This window comes from Lepidochelys kempii, chromosome 7, assembly GCF_965140265.1.
Source record: "Lepidochelys kempii isolate rLepKem1 chromosome 7, rLepKem1.hap2, whole genome shotgun sequence".
In the NCBI taxonomy this organism is placed as follows: Eukaryota; Metazoa; Chordata; order Testudines; family Cheloniidae; genus Lepidochelys; species Lepidochelys kempii.
Genome location: NC_133262.1, coordinates 42305312 through 42324308, shown reverse-complemented (window position 1 = coordinate 42324308; position 18997 = coordinate 42305312). Strand labels below are relative to the sequence as shown.

Genomic DNA, 18997 nt, shown 5'->3' with positions numbered 1-18997 from the left:
AGCTTATGCCCAAAAAAATGTTAGTCTCCAAGGTGCCACAAGTACTCCTCGTTTTTTTTTTTTTGTTAAGTTTTGAGTTATCCCTATACATTTTGTGTACAAACATACACTTTTAATCTTAACATACTTGTCATCTACCTGGCGTTTTATATGTTCAAAGCTCTATACATTACATTAAGCCTCACTGAATTAGTGGTAAACTGAGAAGGGCAAAGTATTTTCCCAAGGCCACAGTGATTGAGTGGCAAAGGTACAATTTTTACTGCTGTGCAGGAACACAGCATTTGCCATACCAGAACAGTCTGTTAACTCTAGTGTCCCTTCCGTAACACTGGCCTATATTAGATAAGTGACAGAAATGTGAAAATTTATAAGGCGCTTGGCCAATTATACAATACTGAACATGAGAAAATATACATTTGTTACCCCATGCACCAATCAACCAATGCCCTGAAGCAAGAGATTTTATTAACCCTGTTTTATCATGTGTACCAACAAGTACTACTGAAAATAAAATATCCAATTAAACTATTTGTAAATTCCAGAGGCTGAACTTTATATTTTATGAAGTATTCCTTACATAGACTTGCATCTATAATTCACTTCCCACTTCCCTTGTTGTACTGTTATTTACCACCATGAAAAGGCAGTACAAGGCAGTTTTTACTATGCACTTCATAATCTCAAATAGCTCAGTTATAGTCCCATCTGATTATTCTCTTTTCAAAACTGAAAAAAACCCCTATTTTTTTAGTGTAGTAAGTGGCAATACAACTATATAGTACTTGTTGAGTTCCATATATTTTCAAAGCATTACACAAAGTAACTAGGAGCATTTTTGTCAGTTAACCTAGAATAAGACAACCTAAATGGGGTGTGTGCAAATGAGTTGGGTAAGGTTTATGTAAAACTATTTCGCAGTGTATTAACATTGAAGCGAACATTCTGGGAAATACCATACTATGGAGTTTTGTTCCCTTTATTCATTTTTACTTAAGAACATAAGAGTGGCCATTCTGGGCCAGACCAATGCTTCATCTATCCCAGCATCCTGTCTTCCCATAGTGGTCAGTGCCAGATGCTTAAGAGGGAATGAACAGAGCAGAGTAATAATTGAATGGTCCACCCCCTTTCATCCAGTCACAGCTTCTGGAACACCTAGAGCATTCCTGACCATAACAGCCACTGATGGACCTATCTAATTATTTTTTGAGCCCAGTTATACTTTTGGCCTTCACAGCATCCCCTGGCAATGAGTTTAACACTTTGATTGAGCATTGTGTGAAGAAATACTTGTGTTTTAAACCTATGCCTATTAATTTCATCGGGTGACCCCTAGTTCTTGTGGTAAATGAAGGGGTAAATAACACTTCCTTATTCACTTTCTCCATTCCATTTGTGATTTTATAGACCTCTATCACATTCCCGTCCCCTCCACCCCCATCTCTTTTCGAAGCTGAAAAGTTCCAGTCTTTTTTCTCTCTGCTCACATCGAAGCTGTTCCATACCCATGATCATTTTTGTTGCCCTCCTCTGTACTTTTCCAAAAATTCTAATGTATCTTTTTTTGAGATGGGATGACCTATTAGCATTTTACCAGTTGGTTTATTTTAATACTCTTTCACCCCTCTCCAATCCTTCTTTATTTTCTATTTCACTTCTTTTTACAACTCTGATCCTCCAAAAAAAACATTCTTAGTCATGATCCTGCAAAAAAAAAACTTGATTAGATTTGGCACCCTAATTAACCAAAATGGATTAAGAAATTTGACAGTGCAGATGTCTGTGTTCTGACTTCTACAGTCTTTGAGGAACACACTTTTGCAATGACTTTCCCACCCTTTCCCTTCCCCTAAATATTGAAGGAAAAAAACTTACTCCCTGTAGGAGCTAGTAGATTTTTATGATTAATTCTTTACTTATTTTAAAGCACAGTTCTATAGCAGATGTTTACTCATTTAGAATTACACTTAACCTACTTGTTTCTGTAGCTTTACATCCATCCCTCTTTCCAGCACCTTAGCAAAGAAAATGTAAAAACTCTCCTCTACTGGCAAAAAGATAAATCTAGCCACCAGAGAACCAAGGTTATTCACTATGTCATACACACCTTAAACAAAACAAAAACAGAGAAACAATATATTAACTTTTATAAAATATTTTATTTTCAGCTTCCTAGTTCTAGATCTTAAAAAGTTATGTGCACACAAGCTCCTTTTGAGCTGACATTTCTGGTGAATGGTCATAAAACAAACAGCACTTTGTCTCTCCATATATAGTAGAACACTTTTAAAAGAAGCAGTATTCCGATCCATAAGGATTTTGGACCTAAACACATTGATAGCAGTAAGCCGCTGGAATTGCAAATCTCACCTTTGGACAGAAAGTCAAGTTTGAGTGAAACTTAATTTATGTGCAAATGCCCCTCAAATTACATTAACATTAGCAGGAGATGATTGTAGGAAAAAGTCGTTGAGATGAGGTCAGTAGACACCGCAGAACAAATGTTGTTTCACTGAATGGGTACAATATCAGGACTTCAGGAACTCAAAAAAAGGGAATAGCCATCTTCAAATGCAAGGCCTTTTTTTGTTTTCATTCAAATGGAAGAATTTTATATAAGCTACCAGAATGACACTCTACAGCACTCTTCTAACAATTCTACCACCAATCAGAAGTTGAGTAGGGTCCAATCTTGCAAAAACTACTGTTCATTACTACAACATGACTACTCACAGTGTATTAAGTACATACATAACTCTTTTCAGGACCATGACCTATGAATGAAATAATGGTCCTAGATAGTTTCCCAACCCTGGGAAAAATACAGTGTTACACTAATGCAAGAGCATTGATTATTTTTAAATTTGAGTTGCTGGTGCCTTGGAATAACAAGCAGAGAAATAAAATGCAATAAATGCACACATTCAAAGAGAGAAGTGAAAACCATTTTTAAAAAGTGCTAAGTAAGATACACTGCAAAATGTGCAATGTTCTTTCCTTCTCAATTACTATGGGAAAAATTTTCATCAAGAGAAACATAAAATTAAAGCCTTTGATCATAAACTACCAACATCTTCTCTCTCTACATCTCGCATTTCCCCATCATATCAGTACAAAGTCATTAAGGCTTTGAGATCATCTCTGAAGTTTCAAAATATCTTTTCAATGTGGTGTCTTAATTTCAAAGTTTTATGTAAAAGCATAAACCAAATTAAGTTTGTTACCACTTGGTAATATATCATGCTTACCCTGGTCTCCAAAATTTAGCACATTCAAAAAAGTCATCACGTATCTTTCACCTGTAAATTCAAAACAAAGAAATTAACAACAATGAATGTTAGTACCCATATCCTTTTCCAGTTTTTATTCATATACTTGTAGCAGGCAATGTTGTGAGGAAGCCAAATGAAAAGGTAAAAAATCTTCAAGAATGGCTATTAATTACACCGTAGGCCTGGCATGAATTGAAGTCAATGGGAATTGTAGGTGGAAGCAGCTCTGAAAGTCAAGCCCAAAGTGTTGAGTTAGACAGCTAGAAATAGAAACAACAAAATCTGTGGACACTTTAAGAACACTTTATCTTCACTGATCAGTAAAGAAATCTATCATGTTTAATGCATCCCAGAAATCAACAGCAATGCGACGAATATAAAAGTTTCAGAATGGTTCCAAAATGGATCAGACATGACCCAGCTTTCTCAAGCTCCAGATTAACCATAAAATACAATAATTAGTATGTATCACCAGCATCTGTATTTTGCAATGATCCATCTTTTAAGACTTACTTCCTCTTCTCAGTGCAGGAGATGCTGGACTCTCATATTATTGTATACACCGGAGACTTTAACCAGGAAAAAGGCAAGAAAATGATGAATAAAGAGCAACCTGAACTGGAACAACGTAAATGACGTTCCGGACTTGCTCAATGTTTAAATTTATTTCTACTGCTACAGAAAACCCTAAAGCTATGTCTACACTGCAATGCAAACCCAGGGTTCAAACTCAGGCTCAAGCCTAACCCCCCTTTCATCCACACACAAATCATGCTAAAACCAGAGCTCAGACTCAGGGTCCCAAGACCCCACAGGGGTGGAGGGTCCGAGCCTAAGTCAAGCCAGGACCCAGGCTTCAAGCCCTATTGCTTTGCAGTGCAGACGCAGCCAAAATGGACTTGTACTCTCGGAGTCCACCAAAAAGTATCCCACAGGCCGACTTTCTTTGTCCTCTAAACAGTCAAGTTTATCCATACTGCACTATGAACAAAGGGGGAAAGCAGCCACAAGTTCAGAGGGCACTAGGAAATCTGGGATTGCATAGTTGGACTTGGGCCAGTATAATGCAGTGTTTGTTAACCTAAGGTTTGAGCATCCACACGAATATGTAAGCCCCAGGTTAACAAACCAGGGTCTGCTAATTTGACTTCTCCTAACCCTGGGTTTACATTGTGGCATATACATCCCCAAATCTCGTATCGATACTTAATTTGTGAACACTGTTAAGATGAAACATTTAAGAGTGTGTGAGAAAACATAATCCTTAAATTGATTCTGTTCCATACATTCCACTCTTCATGATTTGTTGAGTTCATTTTCTTACATAAAGCATCTGGTTTTTGAGTGTGCTTGTTTTTAAAGAGACAAAATGTGGAGTGGGCAAATATCAGCTACAACTGATGGGCAAACTCACGTTCATTAATGTTAGAACAAATCTGAAAAAGTCTCCAAGGCCAAAAGGCTCATATGCTGAACCAGTACAGCACAGAGGCTCTACCACAGTGGAGTTCTCATGCTTTACTATAATATACATTAAAAAAATGCTAAAAATTTACTGTGACATATCAGGGCACAATCCAGGCTAGTGTGGGGGGAGGGGCATGTCACCCCTGCCCTGCAACCTTGGGTGCCTTACAATTAAGGGTAAAATTATGTCATGGGGTTACGAAAGTCATGGAATCCATGACTTCCAGCGACCTTCGTGCTGCTGGCAGCAGGAGACCCCACAGCAGCCCATCCTTTATGGGCAGCAGAGGACCCTCTTGCAGCTGCCCAGCAGCTGTGGGTGGCGGGACTCACCACAACTGACTAGCCGCTGCCATTGGCGGCAACCCCTGAGCTGCCCAGTTACCACTGTTAGCAGGGGTCCCCCCTGCAGCAGCTCAGCCACCGCGAGCAGCTGAAGCCCCCTCTGTAGCTTCCTGCCGCTGGCAGCAGAGTAACCTTGGAGCTGATATGGGGCCACAGGCCGGGGGTGTGGAGGGAGGGCACGCAGCTCCCAGCCTCCAGCAGCAGAGGGACCCCAGGGCTGCTCAGCCCACCCCTAAGGCTCCCCAGCCTCCGTCGCTGGCAGGGGCCCCCCCCACAGCTCCTCTGCCACAGCAGGCGGCAGGGGAATTCCCCCTTCCCCACCCCGCAGCTCCCAGCACTGGGCAACGGAGTCCTTGCAGCTCTCAGGTGCTGCAGCGGGGAGGGGGCAGGGTGCTGGACCCTCCTCTCCCCCCATTTTGTCAGGGATGTTTTAGTAAAAGTCAGGGACAGGTCACAGCTCCTGTGATTTTTTTTTTTTTTGGTCCGTGACCTGTCCCTGACTTTTACTAAAAATATCCATGATAAAAATCGTAGCCTTACTTACAATGCCTTGCTGTCGTAGCTCCCACCTGGGCCCCTCAGCCATCCCGCAGGCAAGTTACATACTGAGTGTCTGTGCATAACTGAAGTCTGCCAGCTACACCCTGGCTCTCACCAGCCTTGGTTATACTGCAGGGTGACTCCAACACACCCACAGTCCCAGATCATCCCTCCGGAAATGACTGTCCTGCATTGCCCCACCGTCTCCAGGACAGTACAAATATAGTTAATCTATTATTCCTTTAAAGGAATCATGTGCCATCTTATTACCTTAAATAGTTACCCAGACCCTCCAACCTAAACACACTGGATTATATTAAACAGTAAAACTACAAAGAAGTAATGAGGCATAAAAGTCAGTAATGGTTACAAGAAAAATAAAAATAAAATACTTGCTTCTACTTAAGAAACTAACATAGTTGCAAAGAAAAAAAAACTTTCTAAGCACATGCTTCCAACAAGATTACTGACCAAATTCTTCAGGTCAGGACCACCACTACCACCCCACCCCTCACCCTCCAGAGTCCAACGGCTGTTTTCTTTTGCCTTTTTAGGTGTGGTGCCAGAGAATTACAGTGAAAGAGAGGAAGAGGTCTTGGAGCATCTGCCCCTTCTTTTATTGTCCTGTTCTCCTTTGAGAAGCATTTCCAGATGGAAGCAAGGTGACGGGCAATCCAGCGAAGAAAAGAATGCTTTTTTGCTAAGATGTAGGTTTTTGTCCTTACCCCCTTCCTTGCCAAAGAAAGGTCACTTAGCAGGTAATGGTTCATCAGCCTTGTTGACACCTGACTGGCATCCGCTTCCCTTTGTCTCTGAGGAATTGATTTAGCCACTCCCCAAACATTTGGGAAACATACTTCAGTCATGATTTCAGCTTATGTTCATAACTTCACATATAATGTTGCTATATGCATTTTGCCATATTATTGATCAGCAAGTTATGGATTTTTAAAAGAATACCTTATAAGGCATACCTTGCACAAACATTGTCCCAATAGTGTAGGGTGTATATAGGGATGTAGATGTACAGGGATATATTCAGTCACACTTACCCTTACAGATTTCATGCAGCCAAAAAATGTTCTGCTCAGCTCTACTGGAAAAAGCGCGGAAAACAAGGCTGGGCCACCAATATACTGATGACTCCTTTCCTATTGCGGGTGTCAGTATCACAACCACACTACTACTAGTCTTCCGTGATTCTTTTCAACCAGATGTTATCTGTGGTTTCTTGCTATCTAATTGACAGCCAAACAAGCAACACCAAGGTCTTTCCAACCATGGACAGGCATGACAAGGGCACATAATACTCACCCTCTGTCAACATCTGTTTCAAGAAAGATTGTTTAAAGAAGCTCCAAGTCAACCTAGCCTCTTTCCAGTCTACCACAGTCTGCAAGAAAGAAATACGTACTGTGATTTAACCATTGGAGTTGATTTTGAGAATCAGAATTGCAAGATAATATGTGAATACACTGCTTAATCCTCATTGGAGGGGGGCCATGCTGTGGCTTCTGGGAGCCGCGTACAGTGGCCCCGACCCTGTTCCCTGGCTGGAGAGCCGGAGTGGGGCAAGCTCCAGACACTGCTCCCCAGCAGGAGCTCGAAGGCCAGGTTAAGACAGCTGGCGGGCTGGATCCAGCCCACAGGCCATAGTTTGCCCACCCCTGGAGTGGGTCGTTCTCAATAAAGTTCTGCCTTGGATGCAACTGGGAAAGGCTGAAAGAAGGGAGAACACAGTGCTGCTGTAGGAGCATTAGTAAGCATGGAGAAAGTGATTTGATGATCATGCTTCCCATATTTAGGAGTGGGAGAGAATAAGATCTACATCTAATTGGAATGGCATGCAAGTGCTCCAAGTCCTAGGAAGCAAACTATTAATATTTAAATGCCTCTCTAGTTAAGAGGGGAATGCCTAGTGCAGTAATTGTGAACAATGAAAGGTTTAATATATTGAGATTTGTGGCCAAATCATCCCTGGTTAACTAAATCACAGCCAAAGGACAAGTTGGAGCAAAGATTCCCACTCTGAGGTCTTATGTTGACAGAGCAGACAAACCCTCCTTTGGTTCCCTTTTGCTTAACTGTGAATGCATTTTTTAAAATAGTGATTTATTTAATTCTTGAGATGAGAAACACTATTTCTGTTAATGCTCTAGATTAGAGAGATACAGTGGGTGAAATAATATCTTTTACTGGACCAACTTCTGTTGGTGAAAGAGCCAAGCTTTTGAGCTTACACAGAGCTCTTCTTCAGCCCAGAGCTGAACAGAAATTGCTCCAATAAAAGATATTACCTCATCCACCTTGTCTCTATAATATCCTGGGACCAACACAGCTACAGTAACATTGCGAACTGCGTTCTATATTGTTTACGAGCACTTTTTGTTAGTAATAACAGATTTAGCTGTGCCTTAGAGCTCATCAGGTGAAGCAGCATGAAATGGTTTGTAATAATCATGACTGACATGAAAAGTTTAGTTAGTGTCCATAGCTCATACTACTGTCAGATTTACTGGCAGTGCCATTTTAGGCTAAAAGTTAATGGGTGTTATTTTACATTCCATTGACTTCTTGAATACATATGCAGGGTTTAAAGCAAACAAGGCTTTCTACAAAATTTTTCACAGGATGTGCACAAAGTGCAGTCAGCAAAAGGTCACTACTTCACCCTTTTGCATAAAACTGGATGCCAAAACCCCCCAAACCACTGCAACTTACTATGGCAACTGTAGACTTTTTCCTCCTTCTCTTCCTTTCTCCTGTTTAGTGCCTGCCAAGTTGGCTCATCTGCTTCAGACTCAGCTGCTGCTTTTATGCAAGGCCGTGCTGCCACCACCACTTGGAATATGAGCACCTGCAGCCTCACTGGGGAGACAGGAGCACACACCAACTGCTGAGTCCACCCTCTAAATTTCTGCGATTTTTTCTGACAGCAGGAAGATAGAAGCAGGCACCTGTGCATGCAGGTCTCATGCATGGTGTGGCTAGTAGTGGACAGCAGCATCATTTTGGACAGCATTTTGGGGGGTGGAGGGGAAGACCCAGCAGCTGGTGCAACTTCTGCCTCCCTGCTGAGTTGGCAGCTGTTCATATGCACCAAAGGACAGCAGTGCTGCCTCAAATAAAAACAGCCACTGAGCCTGTAGCAGGTAAGCCACCTTGGGAGGCAGGTGGACACCGAGCAGGAGACAGGAAGAGAGCACGGAAGAAGTCTGCAGCAGCCAGAGTAAACTGCAGCAGTTCGGGAGTGGACTCAACAGCCAGTTTTATGAAAGGCAAGACTGCCACCACTGCACTGAGCGCCAGACCAGTGAGCACATGTGCCCACTTCTGCCTCCCAGCTGTTGGAAAAATTTGAGCATTGGGCAAATTTTGCCCAGTCCATTAAATCACGATTTTCCTCAGGATCCTATCTATGAAGAGAATGGAACATTTTTTGCTGAATAAGGGATTCTGAAAATTTCAGAGTTCAGTATTTTCCAAAAAATATTGGGTAGAAAACTCCACGGCATAATAGTGAGATTATCATTCCTTTATGAGAGAAACTAACCTGCTTGGAATTTAATCATAAATGCTCATTCTATTCATTGTTACATGCAGCTACATTCTTATTAAAGGTCTATGCAAAAAACACTAGAAAATATATTTCAGTGAAACAATCCTGCATTGAAGAAATTAACTAGTTAATAACTGATCTCATTTCTCACTTCAATAAATAGTGCTTAAGAAGCTTGGGGGAATCAGAGCGTTGACCACAGAGTGAGGTGGTGGCCATGTGTTAAATAGTAATAAAAGCTTTATTAATACAAAAAGAGAACCATTACAAGAATAATTTACCCAACTTGTTTGTTCTTGCTCAACTGTTTCCTCTGCAAGGAGGCTACATCCTGCAAAGTCACACTTAAGAGGGTATTAGTCAAGTAGTTTCTCCTTATTCAGCAAAACCAAATTTGAAATTCCCTCAGTCATGAAAGACTACAATGTTAAAAACTTTAAGCTCTGCAATTTACCTGATCCTCAGTCAAGTTGGGTAACAGATCTGTCATTCTAGAAACTGGAAAAGATTTCTTTGTTGCTTCAGGAGAACCCAAAAACTTCATGAAATACATTATATAGCACAGCACCAGAATACTGGTGTATAAAAGCTGAAAGAAAAGATATGAAACATAATATAAACTACAAACTACATACTAGGATTCCCAGCTAAATAATAATTGGATACCTCACAATTATTCTGAATTGTCAAATAGTAGACTGAGTGAAGGAATAGTTTAAAAAAAAATGTTCTAAACCAAATTACTACTATCACTAGTCACCTTAACACAAAAATCCCATAATTTTTTTTTTTTTTTTAAATCAGCACATTTTAACATTACTGGCCCCAATCTGTGTCACTCCACCCTAAAATTGGTTATGTTTGCACTGCAACAAAATATTTTCAGCATGGCTGCAGCTGACCCAGGTCAATTGATTCAGGCTCGCAGGGTTCAGGCTGAAGGGCTAAAACAGGGGTGGCCAACCTGTGGTTCCAGAGCCACATGCGGCTCTTCAGAAGTTAATATGCGGCTCCTTGTGTAGGTACTGACTCCGGGGCTGGAGCTACAGGCGCCAACTTTCCAGTGTGCCAGGGGGTGCTCACTGCTCAATCCCAGCTCTGCCATAGGCTCTGCCGCCACTCCACACCTTCCCGCCCTCTCCCCTGAGCCTGCCATGCCCTTGCTCCTCCCCCTCCACCCCAGAGCCTCCTGCTTGCCACGAAATCGCTGATCGGGAGGTGCAGGGAGGACGGGGGAGATGCTGATCAGCAGGGCTACCGATGGGTGGGAGAGTTGGTGGGGGCTGCTGACGTATTACTGTGGCTCTCTGGCAATGTACATTGGTAAATTCTGGCTCCTTCTCAGGCTCAGGTTGGCCACCCCTGGGCTAAAAAGTGCAGTGTAGATGTTTGGAGCCAAAGCTCTGAGACCCCAGAAGTTTTTCACTGCACTGTTTTCCTCTTCTGTCGTCCAATTCATTTGTCCTAGTTAGTAGATATCTAATTATAAAGCTTTAATTAATTCACAGAATATATTTTATTGATCTGTCCCACAAGCACGTACATAGGGAGAAGAGGTTTATAAATTATTCAAAACAATTGAAATTTGCAGCCAAATTATACTAATGTCTGTAAAAGGGGGACCTAAATGGAAGGATTGATAGCAACTACAGTGACAGACAGCATTAATATTATGTAACACCACAGGTATGCACTACATTTTGCAGAAAAATTAAAGGCAGGGTATTTGCAATCTAAGGGCCTGATCTTACAAATTCTTACTGTGAAGTAGAGTTTTGCAGGATTAGACCCTAAATTAAAAGGGGTTATGAAGACAAAAATATATAATTGCTTCAGTTTGTTATGCCCTAAAGTAAGGTGTTCAAGCATGTACTTAACAGAGGAACAGCTGTCTTTCAAATCCTGATTCAGTCCATAGATTATTTCACCATCCACACAACTGCTATGATTATAAATCAGTCTGATGAAGTCTTGGGGGCAGGTCTGTTATGTTCCTACAGTGCCTAGCACAACAGGCTCAGGCCTTTAAATACTTGTTATTTTTCTGTAGTGTGGTAGTGCTTAGTCTGCACAAAGGCTCTCTTAGGTTGGAATAAATTCTCAAATCTTAAATGCCAGTTATTAAAGTTATTACATATAAACATTGATCTATTTGGTCATATTTATCATTGAAATTCTTTGCTTAAGAACTCAAGATCTTATTTCCATACGCATTTCTCTTCTGATCTTTACTACAATAAGCAGGAAAAAAATCAAAACATATTTGTTGAACTGGTACACACATCATCATCTCCTGTTGCAAACAGTAGGAATTCAAAGTAACAAATTCAATGATTAAGCATACCAATCATTAGCATGTATAAGTGAATTAGAAATAATAAGAGAATAATAAGTGTCCATATTTGGATAATGTGCACGCATACATAAAACCTGATGCGTGTTTCCGTTAGCACTAAACTGGGTCAGTCACAATGCTAAGTGTGTAGTAGACATCAATATACAAGAACAGTATTCTGTACAATATTGCAGAAGCATCTTCCTCTTACTTTCAGAATTAGTTAATTGGCTAAATCCAAGAGGCAGCAGCAAACAGACGTTTGGTGAATCACAAATATACAGTAGAGAACACAGAGAAAAAAAACTTACCTGAGCCAAAGAAAAAATGTGAAGTCCCCATTGTGGATACAGAACTACTAAAATAACTGTCAAAATGCATTTGGAGACTATTGAAAGACTTTCAGCAATTACCTAAAGGAAAAAAAAAAAAAAACACATTCACTGCCAACTACATCAGCCAGAAGACCTGAAGTGTGCACAAACTGCATATTCACTTATTATGTATGTACATTTAAAAACATGTGTTAAATATTAGGTATCAGACTTTCAAAGCCAAAGGGATCTCATCACACTAGTCTTTAACTTCATTCAGAGTTATTTCAGAGTAACAGCTGTGTTAGTCTTTATTCGCAAAAAGAAAAGGAGTACTTGTGGCACCTTAGAGACTAACCAATTTATTTGAGCATAAGCTTTCGTGAGCTACAGCTCACTTCATCGGATGTGAACTCACGAAAGCTTATGCTCAAATAAATTGGTTAGTCTCTAAGGTGCCACAAGTACTCCCATTCAGAGTTCTGTGATTAAATACCCCAGTCATCTTTGACTACTTCAATCAAGACTTTCTCCATCATTGTCCAATATATGTATGTATAGTGCTCATTTTACTAACCTTAAGCCTTATAAACAAATGTGCTTGTGCCAAAACCCAGAATGGTTCTCCTAGAAGTTCAACCACTGCAGAAAGACCAAATGCAACTACTCCAATCTTATAGTAAGGAACTGTGTTAGGATCAGGAACTTCAAGTAACCGTAGCCAGATCCAGCCCAGGAACAGTGACCAACAAACCCCCAAAGGAACTCTAAAATAAAGTCAAATAAGTTGTTTTTCTGAGTTACAGAGGTGCTTGTCTAAATGGCAAAAAACAAATTAAATTAAGTGATCACATATTGCAAGCCAGAGAGGAAGGAAATGTGCAGTTTTCACTTTGCTATATAAAATTAAAATATTTGAATTGATACTACAGGATACAAGTATTCATATTTAATTTCTTTGTGGTGATTATATTTACATAAATACTTTAAACATTCTAATAGAAAAAGTTCAAACCATTACCACCCACTTTTTAACTGCTTCCCCCATCCCCCCCCAAAAAAAACCCTGCGCACCATTGCTGTTGTTTTAAAAAGATCTCTAACAAACTCCTTTGACTTCTTTTTATAGGCCTACCCCACTCAGTGCCTCTTCAAGTGCATCACATAAGAGGCTGCAGACAACTTCCTCACCTCTAGGGGACCACTTGCATGGTTGTAAGACATACCCTTCTTTCTGAAAAGGCCAGTCTTCAGTAAGGATATAGAAAGACATACTAAATCTTTTAATAAGTTACAAAATACTAATGATGACTGCATTATGCTGCTCATAAAGTAACAGTATAGAAATAGGAGTTACTGTACAATTTATCTTGCCCTATGATAACCCAGACTGGAAACAAAGCCATAGCAAAAGCCCCTGGAACACACAAATAAGTAGGAAATACTGCTTTCTCTTGGAGATTTAGCATTAACAGTTACAACCACAGCAAATCATCATTACTAGCACAATTTCAATTATGGATGACTACACTAATTATTTATTTAATACAAATAGAAGCCTTCTTATTTATCTGCTTTACCATATCTGAAATAAGTATTTGTAATTAAATTTAAGCAATATGAACAGTAACAAGATTTTTACACCACCTAGTACAACAGCGCCCTGACTGGCTGGTTTCAGCTACTACCGCTATGTAAGTTAAACAATAATAAAATTAATACTAAATAAAGGCTTGTCTACAGGAACACTTTGTTTACAACAAGCTGGGGCACACTAAGTGTTCATGTGGACCCTGCTGACATGCACTAACAGTTCCTTAGTGTGCTTTGATCTACTCCCATTTCAAAGCAGGGCCCATAAAGTACACTAAGGAACTGTCAGTGCATGTCAGCAAGGTTCACATGGACACTTTGTACACAGCAGGCTCGTGATCGGCTAGATTCACACCCCAGCTTGCCATGAACTAAATGTTTGCATAGACAAACCTGTAGAATCTAACACACTTTGGCTTCTAGGCATTTTGGCTAGACACCTAGTTTTGCGTCTTCCACAGCTGAAAACATAAGCAAACCTCTGATCTTATCTAAACATGGCAGTTTTGTGGGTGAGGGGAGGACAAAGTGTTTCTCTGATTTCTCATTCTCCTATTCACACTTCCACTCCAAGGTCCTGTACCAGACCTACTAAGCAAAAGCTGTACTCTGCTTCCTCCAGGAGCAGGCAGTTTTAGTACTTAATTAGCCTCTAAAGTAACCGAAGATAGCCATGCCCTCAGGGGCCACCCACAATGCTTTTGCAGTGCTCCAAACCCCAAAGAAATTTGGAATCAAGCTCTAGATCCAAACTTGGATCCGCCACATAAATTAAAACCTTCATTTTCAGTTTTACTTCTCCCCACTGGGAGAAGATAGGCAAACACATATGACAGAAGTTAGTCACAAAGCTTAAGGCACTATGAGAAGGCGTTCAGGTAGTATGGTGATGAATGCTGTATAAGAACCTCTAGTTCTAATACTTTTGAAGTACATGTTCCTAAATAATCAAATTTTCCCTTGTGTGTATCTTGACTACAGAATTTACTTCCCTAGTATAGCTCCAAAAGAGGCCAAGGCCATGGATACTAAGAGCATAGAATAAACAATAATACTTAACTCAACTCTCATACAGCACTTTTCGTCAGTAGATCTCAAAACACTTTTAACCCCATTTAATCTAATGCCTTGAAACTTTGTCTTGAGGCTGCAACTGAGGAGATCATAATTTGCTACTTCCTCGAACAGTAGACTAGTTAGGTAAATACATATTTTCATCTTTACATGTGCTCAGACATCTGGCAATGAATACTTTTATAAACAGACTGGAATAAATAAGAATCTCAAAAGGAAACTTACGTTAGCCACAAAAGATTAATAGTTTTGGTCCAATTTCGCTTTGTGCTGCCACTCAAACAAGCCCTACGGAATGCCTCTCTGGCTAAGAAGACAACTGTAGAATAAAGCAGTGTTAGCCTAAAGAAAGGTGATAAAAAGATAAAGTGATTCTTTTGAGGGCTTGTCTTCATGTACAGCACTACAGCGGCTAAACTGACGTTTAAAAACTAAACTGACAAAGTCACTTTACCTATAAACATAGTTTAAATACCATGAAGCAAAAACTTATTTCTAATAGATGATCTTATAATAAAAATCGTGCATAATAGAGGGTTGATGAATTTGCCCCCAACGGGGGAAGATGTGGTGTCATGATATAAGATTTAATACAGATAGAGGCAAATTGTATTTTTTTCCCCTCACGTGGTAAATTGTTAACATACAGTTCTCCTGACGGGCAGGAAAAGAATAAGAGTAAAGCAGCGTTTTTCAAATGGATGCTCCAACCTTTACCAGGTAAGGTTTAAGCAAGTCCCATGGAAGTTGGAAGGAATACCCTACCCAATTTGCTTAAGATTTGCAAAAACCCACACCAGGTACCTGTATGTTCAACATTGAGTATTAAGAACCTAGTAGTCAGCTACTCATTCATAACTTCAAAACTGAACATTATCAAGCTACTCTTATCACAAAATTACAGGCACACCATTGTATAGTTCAAAATTCAGACAGAAATGTTTCTAATGACACTGGAAACAGTTCTAAACATTTCACTTAGTCATCCTGCTTGTCCATGAGGCAGAAAGCAAAATGGATTGATATACTTCCATTGCTCAGATTTAGAGAATTCCAACAAGCGAACAGCATAAAATACCAAGAAGTACTTTGTTAGAGGTTTTTTTCTGAAGTGTTACTCGCAACATGGGTAAGAATTTGTTTTTAAATACAAGGCATATAATCTTACTTCAAGCCTTTAAAGTGTACTGACACCAGCATCTTCATTATGCTACCATGCACCCACTTTTTAAAAACCTTGCATTATGGAAAGCCTGGGTACTTCATTTGTATTTAGAAAAGGAACAACATGACAAACTTCTATATTGGAATCATTCACCATCAATTCTATTCTTCATTACCTTACATTCACAAGACCAATCATTTCTTTTGATACATAGCGGAGAGTAAATGCATTTAAGCCAAAAGTAATCACCCGAAACAATATCTGTGAAGAAAACACACAAAACAAGTTGCATTAGATACTTTCAAATATGGACCAATATCAATCTTAACAAGGAACCAAATCCTGTGCAGAGCCAAGCATCTTCTGAAAGGTACTGAATTCTTTCAGCTCCTACTGAAGTTGATGAGGATATGTGCTCAACTCAGAGGAGATGTCCAGTATCTCACAGGATTAACCCCATAGACAATTATTTTTACTATTTGCTATCTAAATCAATGGTTCTCAACTAGGGTACGATACGTCAATTCATCTACATCATTGTTTCTCAACACGGGGGTTGTGACTCCACAATGGGGTCACGGGACAGGTTTGGGGCACCACAAGTGCAGTGCCAGTGTTAGAGGATGGCAAGCAGGGCTCTTGCCCAGGGCCCTATGCCACAGGAGACCTTGAGAAGCTAAATTACATGCTTCAGCCTGGGTGGCAGCGCTTGGGCCTCAGACTCCTGAAAGGCACACAGTAGTCTGCAAAGGTTGAGAACCACCCATACAGCATCAATTTACCTAGAAATAATTGAAATTAGAAACAACTCACATGCTAAATGCATTGTTAGTCTGGAAAATAAAAATTACTTATAGGGAACATGGAGGTGCAATGGCACCTTAAGTATACTGTAGGCACAAACTTACTAACCAAGGAAGAAAGCATTTTCTCCGCTTCACAGATGAAGTGGATTGCAAAAGATGACTACAGCAGGTCTATGGCAGAGCTAAAAGACCCTAGTTCTCCTGACTCCTGATCAGTGACCATGATGCTATCTATTAAGCTTTTGTCTTATGTTGCTTAATTGTGTCCTCTCACCAGTAACCTATTATGGGACAGGGTACAAGCCTTGAGACTGCCTGCCGAACAGCTTTGTTTTCATCTGTAACAGACCCAGCAATAAGTAGGAACTCAAAACAGCAGTCAGTGGGCACTGCAGGAAGCCAAGCACAAATGACACAAGAGAGAACCTGCAAAAGTCAAGAAGGCGAACCTCAGTTATGAAAATAACCGAGCCAGAGAAAGGGATGGGAATAGGAGAGGACGACTGAACCTAGCTGGTCTCCGTGCGCGGTCAATTGTCACGACACGCGATGGCGACACGCAGGAGGCTGGCCGCCGGCAGCCCCCGCTCGGAGGAGTCGCTCTTACACCGCAGAGGAGATTCCCTCCTTCCACGCCAAGGCGGGGAGCGGGAGCCGCGTCGCCGCGGGGCACGCAGCAGAGGAGCCGTGAGGGGGACATGAAGCGTCCGGGTACCTGCAGCAAGGCGCTGGAGGAGGCCAGCCGGGTGGTCTCGCTCAGCACGTCCTGGGAGCCCATGGCTCGCGCCCCCGACGCACCAGGGGGAGACGGAGGCTCAGCGCCCGGACCCCCGGCTGCCACGCGTGGGAGCCGCTCTCAGCCTCCGCTGCGGCGCCATCCCGCTCCCAGCCCGGCGTCGGTCTCCCCCGGCGAGAAGCAGGAAGTCATGGCACTGCCGAATTGTCGCGCATCGATCCCGTCAGCCGGGGCGGAGCGTGGGGCTCTGGCCGCGGGGCCGCTTCCTCAGGCCTCCCCCACCGCAACGCAAGGCGGGGACAAGGCGAGGCGCCGAGCCACTTCCTCGCTCCAGCCCAAACCCTGGCAAGGAGACGTCTCCCCCGCCTCCACACACACACGCAGGCCCGCCCTTTTAGGGGACACGAAGACAAGCTCCCGCCCTAACCATGAGAAGAGACAAGGGGAGCCACACAACCGCCCCCGGCATTACACGGGATAAGAAGGAAACCCTTATACACAACTCCCCCTGACCCCTGTAGGGAACATGAAAAAAACCTCCCAACACACGTCCTAACTCTCAAAGAGAGACGCCAACTCACACCCAGCTCTTGCCCGAACTCTTCGGGCGGGGGGGGGGGGCAAATTTTTGGGCTCATGAAGGTAGGGCTGGGGTGCGGGAGGGAGTGCAGAGTGTGGGAGGGGGCTCCAGCCCGGCATCGCTTATCTGGAGCGGCCCCTGGGGGGTGGTGGTAGTGGCACGCAGCAGGGCGAAGACAGGCTCCCTGTCTGCCCTAGCGCCGCACCACTCCGGGAAACAGCCGGCCCCTGGGGCAGGGCGGGCAGATGGCTCCACGCGCTGCCCTCGCCTGTGGGTACCGCCCCGGAAGCTCCCATTGGTCGCAGTTCCACGTTGCTGGCCAATGGGAGCTGCGGGGGCGGTGCCTGCAGGCAACACACGGAGCACTCTGAAACCCCGCTCCTCCAGGGGCCGCAGGGACAGGGGGTCAGCGGCTTCCGAGAGTGCCCCGCGGCCGCAGCTTGTCCTCCTCTGTCTTGGGGGAAAGGAAAACATTCATATAGGTCCCCCAACCCCTATGGAGTCAAGGCAAACCAGCGCTCCTCCAGACCTTCTAATGGACCAGGAGAGACATCCTTCACAGACATACAGCTCCCCCAAACTCTACCCTGCTCCCCCAAACTCTACCCTTATCTGGAACAAGGAAAGGCAGCTCCCCAAACGCCAACTCTTAAAGGCAGCATAGAGACACCTTTCACACACACTCCTCTCCCTTTGGGTGTTGTACTTTGATTCTGTCCTGAAGTGAAGACTTTGGCTGTTTGATGAGACACATTCTCACTGATAACTATTTCTAACGTTTCCTCGTGCAGCTGTCTCTGTTAAGAGGTGCACCTGGCAACTATCCAAGAGCTCAGACCCACCAATGTATCACTCAGGCTGATCTCAAAACAGCTGGTTGCCAGTGTAAAGTTCTGAGTCACTTTCACTCAGACACTTAGTTTTTAGATGCCCATAATGTCAAAATAGATAACTTTTGTGTACTTCACCAAAGCAACAAACAGCCATGGGTATAACTCAACACCTGCTAAGGCCCAAATGTGGAATGTAATGTGACGCAAGATCCAAAAAAATGAGGAACACACAAATCATGCATGCAGGAAAATTAATTATTTGGAGGGCATTCCTTTAGCGTAAATAGCAATTTGTGTTTATTATGTAAATAATTTTCAACAAAAAAACTGAAGATACAGAAATTTGTATGGAACATAGGGAACTTTGGGAGTAAA

General features: G+C 42.2%; 1 protein-coding gene across 1 annotated transcript in view; it reads right to left on the bottom strand.

Moving 5' to 3' along the window:
* RFT1 (RFT1 glycolipid translocator homolog) overlaps positions 1 to 17495 on the bottom strand; it is a 39436-nt gene extending 21941 nt beyond the window's left edge. Inside the window, exons 1-9 of the mRNA XM_073352394.1 lie at positions 17189 to 17495; positions 15843 to 15928; positions 14728 to 14844; positions 12413 to 12602; positions 11833 to 11934; positions 9641 to 9775; positions 6942 to 7020; positions 3252 to 3302; positions 1980 to 2110 (exon numbers count right to left, since the gene is read on the bottom strand). Of these exons, the coding sequence (XP_073208495.1) occupies positions 1980 to 2110; positions 3252 to 3302; positions 6942 to 7020; positions 9641 to 9775; positions 11833 to 11934; positions 12413 to 12602; positions 14728 to 14844; positions 15843 to 15928; positions 17189 to 17251 (954 nt within the window). The 5' untranslated portion in view covers positions 17252 to 17495. The remainder of the gene's footprint in view (positions 1 to 1979; positions 2111 to 3251; positions 3303 to 6941; positions 7021 to 9640; positions 9776 to 11832; positions 11935 to 12412; positions 12603 to 14727; positions 14845 to 15842; positions 15929 to 17188) is intronic.
* Positions 17496 to 18997: the final 1502 nt, after the last annotated feature.